At 40.9% G+C, this 17,971-nt stretch overlaps 1 protein-coding gene across 1 annotated transcript in view; it reads right to left on the bottom strand.

Annotated features, from left to right (window-relative positions):
• Positions 1 to 2,116: 2,116 nt before the first annotated feature.
• Positions 2,117 to 17,971, bottom strand: part of ATG4A (autophagy related 4A cysteine peptidase) — a gene marked incomplete at its 5' end in the record, with an annotated part of 33,183 nt that continues 17,328 nt past the window's right edge. Inside the window, 4 exon segments of the mRNA NM_001001171.1 lie at positions 2,117 to 2,187; positions 12,850 to 12,958; positions 14,378 to 14,434; positions 16,134 to 16,279. Coding sequence (NP_001001171.1) covers positions 2,117 to 2,187; positions 12,850 to 12,958; positions 14,378 to 14,434; positions 16,134 to 16,279 — 383 coding nt within the window.

The following is a 17,971-nucleotide window of genomic DNA, read 5'->3' as shown; positions in this document are numbered from 1 at the left end:
CATTTGACTCTTTGACATTCTTTGATGAAAATTTTTCTAAAGCCCATGTCACTGAAATTCCTAAGTCCCCCTCAGAGCCTTGGGGGTTCTTGTTACTGCAAGTTGAACTTTACAACATAACAGTGAGGCACAGAAAAATACAATGAAAGTCAAGGGCTGAAAATGTCTTCCAATAGGCAACAAATCTACAAGGTTCAAGATAAGCTTACTACTGTTTTTAGCCCCATCACATGCTTGAGTTCAAGAAAGGGCTTTCCATACTTCTGGGTTCTCAGGATCATTTGTAGATTAATCAAAAGGAGAGAAATTTTAAAGTCATTAAAATCAAATCTAAGATATATGTGCATGTATTTGTATATGCATAAAATATAGCCTCTGGAAGGATAAACAAGAAATTAATAACATTGGGAGGGTTCAAGGAACAGAACTGACTTGTGGGAGGGAGAGACATTTCACTGAATACCATTTTGCATCTTTCAAATTCTGAATTCACTGGAATATACTACCTACTGGGTAAAATAAAAATATGGAATCTAAGGAAGTGAGTATTCAAATATTCTTAACTGTACCAAAAAAAAACAAAACCACCTTAGTTTGGTTTATTTCCTTTATTTGATAGTTTTCATACTGCAGTTGCTGGCCTTCCTGGGGCCTGCTGGGCACTTTGTTGAGCATGGAGGTGAAATGCATACAGGTTGAAAAAGACAACAAGTGGAAAATGGGAAAATATCACTGGGATGTGAGGTACATCCACACAGGAGAATGGTTAGCAAAACCAATTTGATGAATATGTGCTTTAAAACTTAGTATGTTGCTAGTCTTGAAATTAAGGGCTTCCCAGGTGGCTCAGTGGTAAAGAATCGTCCTGCCAGTGCAGGAGACGTGGGTTTGATCTCTGCATTGCAAAGATCCCCTGGAGGAGGAGGAAATGACAACCTACTCCAGTATTCTTGCCTGGGAAATCCCACAAACAGAGGATTTCAGTCCTCTGGCAGGCTACAGTCCATGAGGTCGCATAGAGTGGGACACGACTTAGCGACTGCACAATAACAACAGTCCCCAAATAGTATTTGATACACAGATTAAATGTCACCACATGAATAATTATCTTTCCAATTATGATTATAAAGCAAAAGGGAGTCAAATTCAACCACAATTTTTAATTTCCCAAACAAAAATCAATAATTTAAGTCAGTGATTAGCAAACTACAGCCTGGGGCTAAATCCAGCCCTTCCCCTTTTTTTTTGTAAATAAAGTTCTATTGCATTACAGCCAGGCTCTTGTGCATGCACACTGTCTAGGGCTGTTTAGGTGCTTCACCAGCAGAGATGAGTAGCTGTGACAGATGCTACATGGCCTTCAGAGCCTAAAATATTTCTTCTCTGGCCCTTGACAGAAAAAGTTTGCAGACCCCTGAATTAAGTGATAAATGATTTAAGGACAGGGTGACATCTGACAAAAGTATCAGTTAAGATGGGGACAATGACCCATTCAATAGTAAGCTTCTCTCAAATAGGAAGATCAATAAATATGCATTTGATGTAATGTCTTTGACATACTTTTTGAGATCAATTATGATTATTTAAATACATATTCAAATACTTTAACGAGAACATTTTGTTCTTGTTACAATTGTTCTGATACAATGATTAACACTTTATTATTAGAGCAAGGGAACAGATTGCTTCTTAGTATTTAGCCCAAAGAAGTCAAACCTGAAAGGGTAAAGAAGCACAAGGTAACCATCTCTCATCTGCTGGTGCTGAAAGCAAGGTGGGAGTTGCTGGCTGTCCTCCATACATCCACCTCCTCATTCCAGCAGCTGAAGATTTGCTGTGGCCATGTAAGAAGCTGGGAAGCAAGAGATGGCTCCTAATCTTTCTGCTCCTAGACTCCATGATTGTTTTAGTTCCTTCTGGGGAAAGGGTATATTGTTCATTCTCTCTCTCTTTTTTTTTTTGTTGAGAAATGGTGATTGGCTCAGTCATGATTCCTATCAAGTTTGTATGCTGTTGGCATATTAGGCACTTGCTGACTAAAAAAGTTTTACGTGATGAGTTCGTGTTCTTCTGGTGCCAGATGGAAGACAGATCTCCAAGATGAGCTCCCACTATCCTATATGCTCAGAATCTCGAAATCTTCCTCCAGGTCAAATTCCTCTAGTTGTTCAGTAGAGTCAATGAACTCTATCAGAATACAGAAATGAAGGGGAAAAAAGCTTGAAAACCTTTGGTTCAACAGGTCAGTGCGTTACTCGGTAGTTAAGACCATACATTTTTTAATTGCTTTGCTACACAAAAGCTAGTGTAGAGGAGACTTATAGGTGGGACCACTGCCAAGTGTTAGCAATTCTCCATAAAGAATCAAAATAGTTTTAGGGGCCCAAGATGTGAGAGTAGAAAGATCTTGAGCTCACCTCCTCTTCCGAGCACAACAAAACCAAAACTATCTGCAGAACAACCATTGATGAAACAGACTGGAACCTACCAGAAGAGATCTTCTACAAATAAAGTCATAAAGAAGAATTCACAGCAATATGGGTAGGAGGGGCAGACTCACGATACGATCAAATCCCATACCCACAGGCGGGCAACCCACAAAATGGAGAATAATATCGTAGAAGCTCTCCCACAGGAGTAAGAGTTCTGAGCCCCATGTCAGGCTCCCCAGACTGAGGGTCTGGCATTCGGGGGAGGAGCCCCCCAGAGCATTTGGCTTTGAAGGCCAGCAGGGGTTTATTGCAAGAACCCCACAGGACTAGGGGAAATACAGACTCTATGCTTCAAGGGCCCACACAAAAATTTCATGTGTACTGGGACCCAGGGCAAAAGGAATAATTTGATAGGAGCCTAGACCAGCAAATTTGGAAAACTCATCAGTGGCCACAGGACTGGAAAACGTCAGTTTTCATTCCAATCCCTAAGAAAGGCAATGCCAAAGAATGTTCAAGCTACTGCACAATTGCACTCATCTCACATGCTAGCAAAGTAATGGTCAAAATTCTCCAAGCCAGGCTTCAACAGTATGTGAGCCGTGAACTTCCAGATGTTCAAGCTGGATTTAGAAAAGGCAGAGGAACCAGAGATCAAATTGCCAACATCTGTTGGATCATCAAAAAAACAAGAGAGTTCCAGAAAAGCATCTACTTCTGATTTATTGATTATGCCAAAACCTTTGACTATCTGGATCACAACAAACTGTGGAAAATTCTTCAAGAGATGGGAATATCAAACCACCTGACCTGCCTCTTGAGAAATTGTATGCAAGCCAAGCAACAGTTAGAACTGTACATGGCACAACAGACTGGTTCCAAATTGAGAAAGGAGTATGTCAAGGCTGTATATTGTCACCCTGCTTATTTATATGCGGAGTACATCATGTGAAATGCCGGGCTGGATGAAGCACAAGCTGGAATCAAGATGGCAGGGAGAAATATCAATAACCTCAGATATGCAAATGACACCACCCTTATGGCAGAAAGCGAAGAACTAAAGAGCCTCTTGATGAAAGTAAAATAGGAGAGTGGAAAAGTTGGCTTAAAACTCAACATTCAGAAAACTAAGATCATGGCATCCAGTCCCATCACTTCATGACAAATAGATGGGGAAACAATGGAAACAGCGAGAGACTTTAATTTTGGGGGCTCCAAAATCACTGCAGATGGTGACTGCAGCCATGAAATTAAAAGACGCTTGTTCCTTGGAAGAAAAGCTATGACCAACCTAGACAGCATATTAAAAAGCAGAAACATCACTTTGCCAACAAAAATCCGTCTAGTCAAAGCTATGGTTTTCCCAGTAGTCATGTATGGATGTGAGAGTTGGACCATAAAGAAAGCTGAGTGTCAAAGGATTGATGCTTTTGAACTATGATGTTGGAGAAGACTCTTGAGAGTCCCTTGGACTGCAAGGAGATCCAACCAGTAAATCCTAAAGGAAAGTAGTCCAGAATATTCATTGGAAGTGGAGAAGGAAATGGCAACCCACTCCAGGCAACCTACTCCTGCCTGGAAAATCCCATGGATGGAAGAGCCTGGTAGGCTGCAGTCCATGGAGTCGCTAAGAGTTGGAGACGACTGAGCGACTTCACTTTCACTTTTCACTTTCATGCATTGGAGAAGGAAATGGCAACCCACTCCAGTGTTCTTGCCTGGAGAATCCCAGGGACGGGGGAGCCTGGTGGGCTGTCATCTATGGGGTTGCACAGAGTTGGACACGACTGAAGCAACTTAGCAGCAGCAGCAGCATTCGTTGGAAGGACTGATGTTGAAGCTGAAACTGCAATACTTTGGCCACCTGAGGCGAAGAACTGACTCATTGGAAAAGACCCTGATACTAGGAAAGATTGAAGGCGGGAGGAGAAGGGGACGACAGAGGATGAGATGGTTGGATGGCATTACCGACTCGATGGACATGAGTTTGAGCAAGCCCCAGGAGTTGGTGATGGACAGGAAAGCCTGGCGTGCTGCAGTCCATGGGGTCGCAAAGAGTCAGACATGACTGAGTGACTGAACTGACTGACTGACAGGCCAGACCTACCTGCTGGCCTTAGAGACTCTCCTGGAGAGGTGTGGGTAGGCTGCAGCTCACCAGGGGGACATAGACACTGATGGCAGTCATATTCGGGAATATTCTACCACATGAACATTCCTGGTAGCTGACATGTTGGATCACTAGTGCCAAGACCTGACCCCACCCAACAGCCTGTAGGCACCAGTGCTGGGACACCTCAGGCCAAACAAGTAATTGGGCAGGGCTTCCTTGGCAGCTCAGTGGTAAAGAATCTGCCTGTGATGCAGGAGACCCAGGTTCGATTCCTGGGTTGGGAAGATCCCCTGGAGAAGGGAATGGCTACCCACTCTAGTACTGTTGCCTATAGAATTCCATGGACAGAGGAGCCTGGAGAGCTACAGTCCATGGGACCCCAGAGTCGGACATGACTGAAAGAGTAACACTTCCACTTTTCAGACAAGCTGCCTGAAGAAGTCGAAAGCCCACAGCCTCTAGACATGCTCTCAGACATGGCCGTGCCCATCTGAAGGCCAAGTCCCAGCTCCACCCACCAGTGGACAGGCCCTGGCCCCTCCCACTAGGAAGCCTGAACAAGACTCTAGATCCGCCTCATCCACCAGGGGCCAGACACTAGGAGCAAGAAAACTACATCCTACAACACAGACCAGACCTGACCCTGGGATCACCTCAGCCCTGGCCCTGCCCACAGCAGGTCAATGAAATCTTTGGGACACCCCAGACCTCATACCCAACTGTATCAGGAACTAGCCCCACTTACCAATGATCTGAAACATGCTCTGGGATCCCTGGGCCCAGAAGCCACACTACAGGAACTAGCTTTGCCTGCCAGTAATCCAGCACTAACCTCTGCCATTAGTTGGCACAGCCCCAGAGTCTTCAGAACCCTGACTCCAGCCACCAGTGAGCCAGCACTAGCCCTTGGGCCCCCTTGGATTCTGCAACCAGCCACCTCATGACCAGGCCCCACTAAACAGCAACCAGCAGAATGTGCACAAGGCAGGGCCTGACGACCAACCAGACTTGATGCCAACTAAGTTAGTAGATGGCCCACAGAGTCAGCCCACCACAACAGAAAGAACCAAACAGCCCTCATAGGGGGAACACCTAGAGCACATAGAGAGGAGTGCACTTCTGGGACATATAGGATGCCTCCTTCAGAGGGCCACTTCTCCAAAGTTGAGAAATGTAACTAACCCACCACAGACTTAAAAATACAAATAGCAACTTAGGCAAAATGAGGCAGCAGAGGAGTATATTCCAGACACAGGAACAAGATAAAACTCCAGAAGAACGAAGTGAAGAGGAGTTAAGCAATCTATTCAAGAAAGAGTTCAGAGTAATGATTATAAAGATGATCAAAGAACTTGAGAAGAGAATGGATGCAAAGAGTGAGAAATTAGTTTTTAACAAAGAGAACATACAAAAAACAACCAAACTGAGATGACAAATCCAATAACTGAAATGAAAAATATACTAGAAGATGTATACCTATGGCTTATTCATGTTGAGGTTTGATGGAAAACAAAATTCTGTAAAGCAATTATCCTTCAATAAAAAATAATTTAAAAAAAGAAATGCAAAAATATATATACTAGAAGAAGCCAATAGTAGACTAAATGATACAGAAGAATGGACCAGTGTGCAGGAAGACAGAGCAGTGGAAATCACTACAGCTGAACAGAAAAAAAAAAAAAAAAGGAATGAAAAGAAATGACAGTTTAAGAGATCTCTGGGACAGCATCAAATGCACCAATATTTGCATTATAGGGGTCCCAGAAGAAGAGAGAGATAAAAGACCTGAGAAAATATTAGAATAGATAACAGCTAAAAACTTCCTTAACCTGGGAAAGGAAACAAGCATCCAACTCCAGGAAGTGCAGAGAGTCCCATACAAGATGAACACAAAGAGGAACACACCAAGACATGATGTAATGAAAATTACAAAAATCAAAGATAAAGAGAGAATACTAAAAGCAGCAAGAGAAAACAAATAACATACAAGGGAACTCCCATAAGGCTATTAGCTGATTTTTCTGCAGAAATTCTGCAGGCCAGAAGGGAGTGACACAATATATTTAAAGTGATAAAAGGGGAAAACCTACAACCAAGAAAAAGATTCTCATTCAGATATGATGGAAAAATCAAAAGCTTTACAGACAAGGGAAAGCTAAAAGAATTCAGCACCACCAAACCAGCTTTACAATAAATGTTAAAGGACTTCTTTGCATGGAAAAAAAAGATCACAAATAAGAACAATAAAATTACAAAATGAAAAAGCTCACTGGTAAAGGCAAACATACAGTAAAGGTAGAAAATCATTCAGACAAAACTAGTAAGGAGGTTAAAAGAAAACACTTGTAAAGTCACCTGTATCTACAATAAGCAGATAAAGGATTCAAAAAACAATTAGATGTAAAACATGATATCAAAAACAGTAATCATGAGGGGAGGAGAGTACAAATGCACAGTATTTAAGATGCATTTGAAATTAAGAGATCAGCAACTTAAAATAGTCACATTTATATACAGACTTAAACAAAAACCACAAACCAAAAATCTATAATAGATACACACACACAAAAAGAAGGAATCCAAACATAACACTAAAGGTAATTATCAAATCACAGGAGAACAAAAGAAGAAAAAGGGGGAAAAAGACCTACGAAAACAAACCCAAAACCATTAACAAAATCGCAACAAGACACATATCAATAATTACTTTAAATGCAAACGGACTAAATTTTTCCAACCAAAAGACACACACTGGCTCAATGCATTCAAAAACAAGACCTATATATATGCTGCCTACAACATATTCACTTCAGATCTACAGACATATACAGACTGAAAGTAAGGGGATAGAAAAAGGTATTTCACACAAATGGATATCAGAAGAAAGCAAGAATAGCAATACTCATCAGATAAAATAAACTTTAAAATGAAGACTGTGACAAGAGACAAAGAAGGACACTACAAGGGATGAATCAAGGGATTCAAGGGATGCATCCAAAAAGAAAATATAAAAATTGCAAATATATATGTACCCAACACAGGAGTACATTAATATATAAGGCAAATAATAGCAGTTATAAAAGGAGAAATTGATAGTAACACAATAATAGTAGGCAACTTTAACACTCTAGTTACATCAATGGACAGATCATTGAGACAGTAAATCAATAAGGAAACACAGTTATTAAAATAACACATGAGACCAAATGAACTTAATTGGTATTTATATAGCATTCCATCAAAAAACAGCAGAACATTCTTTTCAAGTGCACATGGGACATTCTCCTGGCCACAAAATGAGCCTTGGTAAATCTAAGAAAACTAAAATCATATCAAGCATCTTTCCAACCAGACTCTATGAGATTAGAAATCAACTACAAGAAAAAACTGCAAAAATCCACAAACACGTGGAGGTTAAACAATATGATACCAAACAACCAATGGATCACTGAAGAAATCAAAGAGGAAATTTAGAAGTACCTAGGGACAAATGAAAGTGAATATACAATGATCCAAAACTTATGGGTTGCAGCAAAAGCACTTCTAAGAGGGAAGTTTACAGCAATATAAGTTTACCTCAGGAAATAAGAAAAATCTCGAACAACCTAAACTTACACCTAAAACAACTAGAGAAAGAACAAACAGTACCCAAAGTTATGGAAGGAAATAAATCATTAAGATCAAAGCAGAAATGAAACAGAGACTAAAAAAACAAATAGAAATGATCAATAAAACCAAAAGCTGGTTCTTTGAAAAGATAAAAAAACTGATAAACCTTTAGCCAGACTCATCAAGAAAAAAAGGGAGAGAACCCATATCAATAAAATCAGAAGTGAAAAAAGAGAAATTACAACTTACACCACAGAAATACAAAAGATCTTAAGAGACTACTATGAGCAACTACACAGCAATAAAATAGTCTAGAAGAAATGGAAAAATTCTTAGAAAGGTACAATCTCCCAAGACTGAACCAGGAAGAAACAGAAACTATGAATAAACCAGTTACCAGTACAGAAATTGAATCAGAAATTTAAAAATTCCCAACAAACAAAAGTCCAAGACTGGATGGCATCACAGGTGAATTCTACCAAACATTTAAAGAAGAGTTAACAGCTATCCTTCTCAAACTATTCTAAAAAATTGCAGAGGTAGAAACACTTCTGAATTCATTCTATGAGGCCACTAACACCCAGACACCAAACCAAACAAAGATATCACACACAAAAAAGAAAATTACAGGTCAATATCACTGATGAACATAGATGCAAAAATCCTCAACACAATACTAGCCAACTGACTCCAATACATTGAAAGGATCACACACCATGACCAAGTGGGATTTATCCCAGGGATGCAAGGATTTTTCAATATCTGCAAATCAATATGATATACCACATGAACAAATTAAAGAATGAAAACCATATGATCATCTCAATAGATGCAGAAAAAGCTTCTGATTAAATTCAATATCCATCTATGATATAAACTCTCCAGAAAGTGGACATAGAAGGAACATACCTCAACATAATAAGGCCATATATGACAAACACACAGCTAAACATCATATTCAATGGCAAGAAGCTGAAAGCATTCCCTTTAAGATCAGGAACAAGATAAGGATGCCTACTCTTGCCACTTTCACTCAATATAGTTTTGGAAATCCAGGCCACAGCAATCAGAGAAGAAAAAGAAATAATAGTAATCCAAATTGGAAAGAAAGAAGTAAAACTGTCACTGTTTGCAGATGACATGATACTATACATAGAAAATCCTAAAGATGCCATCGGAAAACTACTAGAGATCATCAACAAATTTGGTAAAGTTGCAGGGTACAAGATTAACATACAGAAATCTATTGCATTTCTGTACACTAACAATGAACTATCAGAAAGAGAAATTAAGGAAATAATCCCACTTAGTATCACATTAATGGGCTCCAAAATCACTACAGATGGTGACTACAGCCATGAAATTAAAAGACGCTTACTCCTTGGAAGGAAAGTTATGACCAACCTAGATAGCATATTCAAAAGCAGAGACATTACTTTACCAACAAAGGTTCGTCTAGTCAAGGCTATGGTTTTTCCTGTGGTCATGTATGGATGTGAGAGTTGGACTGTGAAGAAGGCTGAGCACCGAAGAATTGATGCTTTTGAACTGTGGTGTTGGAGAAGACTCTTGAGAGTCCCTTGGACTGCAAGGAGATCCAAACAGTCCATTCTGAAGGAGATCAGCGCTGGGATTTCTTTGGAAGGAATGATGCTAAAGCTGAAACTCCAGTACTTTGGCCACCTCATGGGAAGAGTTGACTCATTGGAAAAGACTCTGATGCTGGGAGGGATTGGGGGCAGGAGGAGAAAGGGGACGACAGAGGATGAGATGGCTGGATGGCATCACTGACTCAATGGACGTGAGTCTGAGTGAACTCCGGGAGTTGGTGATGGACAGGGAGGCCTGGCGTGCTGCGATTCATGGGGTCGCAAAGAGTCGGACACGACTGAGTGACTGATCTGATCTGATCACATTAAAAAGAATAAAATACCTAGGAATAAATCTACACAAGGAGGCAAAACACCTGTACTCCCAAAACTATAAGATGCTGATGAAAGAAACTAAAGATGACACAAACAGATGAGAAGATATACCATGTTCTTGGATTGGAAGAATTAATATTGTTAAAATCACCATACTACCCAACACAATCTACAGATTCAATGTAATCCCTAACAAATTAACAATGGCATTTTTCACAAAACTAGAACAAAAAAACTTTCCAATTTGTGTGAAAACAGAAAAGACCTCAAATAGACAAAGCATTCTTGAGAAAGAAGAACAGAGCCAAAGGAATCATGCTCCCTGATTTCATACTATACTACAAAGCTACAGTCATCAAAACAGTATGGTACTGGCACAAAAACAGAAGCATACATCAATGGAACAGGACAGAAAGCCCAGAAATAAACCCATGCACTTAGGATTAATTAATCTACAACAAGTGTAAGTTGCTCAGTCAAATCTGACTCTTTGCGATCCCATGGACTATACAGTCCATGGAATTCTCCAGGCCAGAATACTGGAGTGGGTAGCTGTTCCCTTCTCCAAGGGAATCCAAGGGATTCTTTATATCTGAGCTACCAGGGAAACCTAAGAATACTGGAGTGGGTAGCCTATCCCTTTCCAGTGGCTCTTCCCCACCCAGGAATCAAATCAGGGTCTCCTGCATTACAAGTGGATTCTTTATCAGCTGAGCTATCAGGGAAACCCAATCTACTACAATGGAGGCAAGAATATACCATGGAGAAAAGACAGTTCCCTGAATAAGTGGTTCTGGGAAAATTGGACAGTTACATGACAAAGAATGAAATCAGAATATTCTCTAATACCATATACAAAAAATAAACTCAAAATAAATTAAACACCTCAATGTAGGACTGGATACTATGAAACTCCTAGAGGAAGACATAGGCAGAATACTCTGAAATAAATTTCAGCAATATTTTTTTGGATCTATCTCCTAGAGTAATGGAAACAAAAGTAAAAATAAACAAATGGGACCTAATTAAACGTAAAAACATTTGCACAGCAAAGGAAACTGTAAACAAAACAAAAAGATTACCTATGGACTGGGAGAAAATATTTGCAAATGATGTGACTGCAAGGGATTAACTTTCAAATACACAAACAGCTCATATAGCTCAGTATCAAAAAACAAACAGCCCAATCAAAAAACAAGCAGAAGACTTAAATAGATATTTCTCCAAAGAAGCCATACAAATGGCCAACAGGCACATGAAAAGATGCTCAATATCACTAAGCATTAGAGAAATGAAAATTAAAACTACAATGAGGTATCACCTCACACTGCTCAGAATGGCCATCATCAAAAAAATCTACAAATAATAAATGCTGGACAGGATATGGAGAAAAGGGATCCCTCTTATACTATTGCTGGGAATATAAATTGATGTGGCCACTATGGAGGACAGTGTGGAAGTTTCTTAAAAAACTAAAAATAGAGTTACCCTATGATCCAGCAGTCACACTCCTGGGCATAGATCCAGAAAAGATGAAAAATCTAATTCAAAAAGATATATGCACCCCAATGGTCACAGCAGCACTATTTACAATAGTCAAGACATGGAAGCAACCTAAATGCCCATCTACAGGTGAGTGGATAAATAAGATGTGGTGTGTACATATAATCGGAGAAGGCAATGGCATCCCACTCTAGTACTCTTGCCTGGAGAGTCCCATGGACAGAGGAGCCTGGTAGGCTGCAGTCCATGGAGTTGCTAAGAGTCGGATACTACTGAGCGACTTCACTTTCACTTTTTACTTTCCTGCATTGGAGAAGGAGATGGCAATCCACTCCAGTGTTCTTGCCTGGAGAATCCCAGGGACGGGGGAGCCTGATGGGCTGCGGTCTATGGGGTCGTACAGAGTCAGACATGACTGAAGCAACTTAGCAGCAGCAGTATATATAATATATGTATACACACACATGCATGTATATGTAATGGAATATTACTCAGCCATAAAGAAGAATGAAATAATGCCATTTGCAGAAACATGGATGGACCTAAAGATTATCATACTAAGTAACCTAAGTCAGAAAGAGAAAGGTAAATACCACACGATATCACTTACTTGTGGAATCTAAAAAATGATACAAATGACCTTATTTATAAAACAGAAATAGACCCATAGACATAGAAAACAAATTTATGGTTACCAGAAGGGAAAGGGGGGGGCTACAAATTAGAAGTTTGGGTTTAACAGATATATACTACTATATATAAAATAAATAAATAGGAACCTACTGTATAGCAAAAGGAACTATATTTAATACCTTATAATAACCAGTAATAGAAAATAAACTGAAAAACTTTATCACCTTACTGTATACTTGAAATTGACACAACACTGTAAATCAACTATACATCAATTAAAAAAAGAAATGAACTAGACTTGTTACACAGTCCTGTTCACTATGATGAAGATGAGGCTCTGTAAGATCTTTGAGGAACCTTTTGAATTACCCATGTCCTCTGATTTGTTTTCTAAACCAGACCATGAAAAAAAAGAAATTCTACTCATTTTGATTTTCCATGGAGCTTATTTTCTTTTACTATTATTCTTTGAAATTGCTAAGTATCAGTTCATCAGAAGAAATACCATTCTTTGATCAGTCCAACAGTAGAAATTTTCATTCCACAGAAAGCATGACCCACAATTGCTTCTGTCTCATAAAACAACTGCTATCCAAGGGTCTGCTGGCCAGAGAGCTTCTGAATAACAGCTTACCTGCCCCTGTGGTTGTTACTTCTGGCTTGGCTGGAGGAACAAAGGGAGGCCAATGTGATGGATGTTTCTGAACTAATTCAAACATCCTTAAATTTTCCTTTAAAATTTCCTGAGGAGACATAGAATCAGTTGTAAACACTGCAGAGTCACTACATTTCTGTCCAATTGGCAATATATGACTCCAAACCCCAAGAGAGTGATCTGGTTATTGAAAGGTGAAAGCACAGGCTCAACAAATATACCCATCCTGTACCAGACCCATCTGAAGACCCATCCCTCTTCAATTCTAGATACTTTTGGCCAGGGAAGAAAGGATACTGGTGGGAGGGATCTGATGGAAGGCTAGTACCCACTGCCTGTGCTCCATCATAAGGTTCAGGTCATTTGCCAGTTGCACGGGACCAACTCAACTTAGGGATAATATGTTCCTGAAGTGTTGGCTCCAAAGAAATGTGGGTTAATTAATTAAATCTGCCCCCAAAGAACATCAGTACATGTTGGCATGATTTCAGTTTTAGTCCAAAACATATGGTATATGTCCTAATTTAAAGACCTTGATCTTATCAGAAATTTTTCTTTCTAATGTTAAATGGGATATACAGTTTTGCTGCATTCTGAACTAATTTTAGAAAATAATTCTCCATGATGTCTCAGTCAATTATTAACTGGGGTTTCAGATTCAGCTGGGGACTTTGGAATTATTTGTTTACCTGTGAAGAAAAATCTTCCATCCTTACACTTAGGAGAGGCTCTGGGATCCCATCTCTCCAACCCCTCTGTTTTGCAGATAAGAGAATTATGTCTCCTGCCACCCCACCCAGGGCTCTTTAGACTGCTCCCTATGATCTCCCTTCATTCTTTCAATAACCATTGATCAATGTCTCCCACAAAACTGGCATGTGTTAGAAGCGAATGATGAGGGGGGCAGATACAAAGATTAGGAGCCAGCAAAACAATAAATATCTTTTGACATAAAGTGTCCAAGAAAAAAGAATAGCTTGCTTTCATATTTACACAGATTTCTGCAAACTGTGTTTCCTTTAAGTGGCAGTGTGTCTATATTTTATCAATATATAAATAAAACAGTTACTAGAAAGGTAAGCCCCTTAAACCATAATGGAATACACTAAACTGTAAATGAACCATGAAACAAAGAGAAGAGTAGTTTGGTTTATCCAACCACCTCAACGTTATAATCAGAGTATAGAAGAATTTAGGCTGACCTATATGAAGCTAACATTTTTAGGTTAAAATGGTAATTAGTTGAAGATTTCATTGACTCATAACCTCAATGAGATGGAACATTCAGTAGCTAAAAATATCACTCATTTGACAAAGTAAGCATATTTCACACCAAAGTTTTCCTTTGGTTTCCCCAAAGTTCTGTATAATTCCCCATATCTTAGTTTCTTTCTCTTGCAATAATGTCATATCAGGCTGGATTTGTTACCATGAAAAACCGTTTTGGAAAGGAATTATGTTGAAAAACATTTGGTTTTTTAAGACTGAGAAAAACATAGATCTTTACCTTCTGAACAAGGCTACACCAGCTATCAAAGTCTTTTTCTTCTTTGCAGAAAAACCCCTTGGGGGGAAGCAAAAGAAGACAACTTAGAACTGTTCATGATATATATACACTACCCATCTCATATCTCCAGTTCCCTATTGGCCATTTATATACGAATGTCCCTTCTCTAATTTGTTATTCATCCAAAATTATCTTGCCTCAAAAAAAGCCCTCCTATCTAGAGAACGGACATATGGACACAGTCGGGGAGAAGGTGAGGGTGGGATGAATTTGGAGATCAGAATTGACATACACACACACACACACACACACACACGTAGACCACCATGTGTTAATTAGCTAGTGGGAAGCAGCTGTATAGCACAGGGAGCTCAGCTCGGTGCTCTGTGATGACCTAAAGGGGTGGGATGTAGAGGGTGGGAGGGAGGTTCAAGAAGGAGGGGATATATGTATACATATAGCTGCTTCACATTGTTGTACAGCAGAAACTAACACAATATTGTAAAGCAATTATATTCCAATTTAAAAAAAGAAGAACTGGTCAGGGGTACCAAGGCAGGCCTTATGTATTGCAAGACGGAGCCGTTGGCCCAGAGTCGTGACACAACATGCGGGCCACTTCCTTTGGCTCTATCCTCCCAGCAATAAGGAGGAAGATTGAAGTTTATCACTCTCCCAGATCAGTGCCTCACTAGGACACACACATGCTCATTCATATTTTCTCTCTCTCTGCTTCTCACTCTTATTCTGTCCCTTTCCCTTTCACCCTATCCCTTTCCCTCCCCATCTCCCACTTCACACTGTGAGATAAACTAACATGAAAACCAATCTCCAAAGCACAGGGTTAATTCCATTACATTCAGTGCACAAATATACCTACCTAGAAAAAAAAAAACAATGTAATAAAACCAGCAGACAAAAGCCAAATAGTACTTTTAACTAGAGGCATTAATTAGTAAGGTGGCTTTGACCTTAAGGAAAATATCTGTTAGAATAAAGAGAACCATGGGCCTCTTTATCCATCCTCAGAACATCCTACAGAACTAAAAGAATGGTCCAAAACAAGAGGAGGACTTGGTCAGCTCTCTACCACTGGCACCCTGACAATCAAGTTAAACTGGAAGAGAGGATTCAGACAGGCCTCAGAACCACTGGCTAGTTCCCAGACAGCTGCCCCTTCCATGTGTCAACAGCAGACATTCTTCCAGGGGTGGGTGGGGGGAACCCTGCAACTTCCTGGATTGTGTGCCCAGAGGAATGGACATTTTCCACCCAGGAGGTCTTGGCCTCTTATCTCCCTCCCTATGTTTCACCTTATTCCCTGTGCCTGGGTGGCAATATTTAGGGGGCAAGAAGGAAAACGGAGAAAGATGGTAAGAGTAATAATAACCAACATTTCTAGAATGCTTACAATATGCTGGGCACTGTGCTAAGTACCTTACACATAGCATACCTCACACAAGTCTACAAGGAAGGAACAACTGTTTTGCCCATGGGAGGGATGAGAAGGCCAAAGCTCAAGTTAAGGAGGGACTCCCCCTCAGTCCATGGCTGGTAAGTGGCTTGGATCCTAACTGGAGCAACTCGGCTTCAGGGCCCATTCCTTCCTGCTACACTACATAACACTACCTCTTGTGGGTGTGGGAAGCAAATATTCTCTTGCCATCCTATCTAACAACCTGGATAACTCCCAGGGAACCAAACTGTGACAGGGCAGCGGTGTGTCTCTTGGCCCACCCAACCTTCAGATACCAACCAATGCTACGGAAGGATCCAAGTTCAGGATGTTCATCCGCTGCGGGGGTTGCAGACAATGGAAAGTCTGGTCGTCAACCGTTCCATTCTCTTCAGTGTCAACAAAGGTCTGGGTTGTGTGAGGGTCCAGGAAAATGAGCTCATCACCTGTTTTGAATGACACCTGATTAGCCTTTGAAGAATCACCCGCCCTGGCCCCACTGCTGTCCTTGGAAGGGTCACTCTGGTTGTCCTAACCCCTCCCTTGGTGACAATGGGAATGAGATAACAGAAAGCCCGAAGGAGAGTAAACATGCTCAAAGGAAGCCACTCACCCTCAAAGCCAATCATTCCATGTGAAGATTTGCCCTAGCATTTACATCTCCTCAAAGTCCAAGAACAAAAATGGAAAGGGACAGGTTTGGGGACAAGGGAGGAATGAGCAACCACAGATGACATGGCGGGCTCGGTGAGCAGCAGTAGCCAAGAGGTGGTAGGTGGAATCACCAGGCCATGAGTCCAGGTGCCATTAGGGAAGCTTCCTGACTCTTTCAACACTGGAAAGCACATTGCTCTAGACCATAGGTTCTTAGACCTATGGTCATAGAGCACATCTGGGCAAGAAAAAGGCCTTGGCCTCCCAAAGAAATGGGAATGCTGACTGTGCCACAGATGAGATACCAGGGAGGTGACTTCTGGTCTTAATTTGCTAGCAAGTTAGTCAGTGTTAGAAAGTCAGTAATTCCTGTCAGAAGGCACTGCTTGGTCACATGAGTATAAGCACAGATACACCTCACTGGGAAAACTCAGTTTGAGATGATCAGCTGTTACAAATGGGAGAAAAAACAATGCTTCATCAAAAGGAAAATGTCTAGCCCAATAATGACTTGGGGGGGGGGATTTGGGATAATAAAATCTCTACTTTCATCTGATATTCAAAGGGTTGAGAGTACCACTAAAGATCATGAGCTGATGTACCTAAGGGAGCACCCCAACCTCACTGTCCAGGCCTGAGAACCAAGTGGGCCTCTGTGTTCTAGACTGGGTTAGGGAAGCAAAGAGAGATCTGTCTGAGGCAGGGGGATGGGGTAGGGAAGGACACCCCAAAGGTCTCTGGAATGGCATTCACGATTGTGTTGGGTACATCTAAGTGCTTCTGTTGGCAAAGAGTGTTTGTGACATCTGATGCCAAGTTTAATTTGTCTCTATCACAAACCTAAGACAAACCACTCCACTCTGTCTTAATTTTCTTGTTTTTAAACTGGGGTCACTGGGCCTGTTCTAGTTGGTTCACAGAGAGTATTATCAGAATGGGAAGATCTCACTTCTGTGAACTGCTTGAAATACAATACAAACTCAGGATGTATCTTGCTCAGACTCTTTGCAACCCCATGGTATGTAGCCTGCCAGGCTTCTCCATCCATGGGATTTTCCAGGAAAGAATACTGGAATGGGTTGCCATTTCCTTCTCCAGGGGATCTTCCTGACCCAGGGATCGAACCCAGGTCTCCCACATTGTGAGAAGACTCTTTACTGTCTGAGCCAGCAGGGAATCCCCTTAAATGATCTGAGTGAATTGACTCTTCTGTAAAACAGCTTTATTATGTGATTTTTTTGCATGGGTTCATGCTCCTTTGGGCTTCCTTGGTGGCTCAGACAGCAAGGAATCTGCCTGCAACGTGGGAGACCTGAGTTTAATCCCTGAGTTGGGAAGATCCCCTAGAGGAGGCCTTGGCAACCCACTCCAGTATTCTTGCCTGGAGAATCCCCATGGACAGAGGAGCCTGCGGGCTATAGTCCATGGGGTCGCAAACATGGGGTCAGTCAGACATGACTGAGTGACTAAGCATGCCCACATGC

This window comes from Bos taurus, chromosome X (genome assembly GCF_002263795.3).
Source record: "Bos taurus isolate L1 Dominette 01449 registration number 42190680 breed Hereford chromosome X, ARS-UCD2.0, whole genome shotgun sequence".
NCBI lineage: Eukaryota > Metazoa > Chordata > Mammalia > Artiodactyla > Bovidae > Bos > Bos taurus.
The sequence above is the reverse complement of the archived record's forward strand: the minus strand, read 5'-3'. Positions and strand labels throughout refer to the sequence as shown.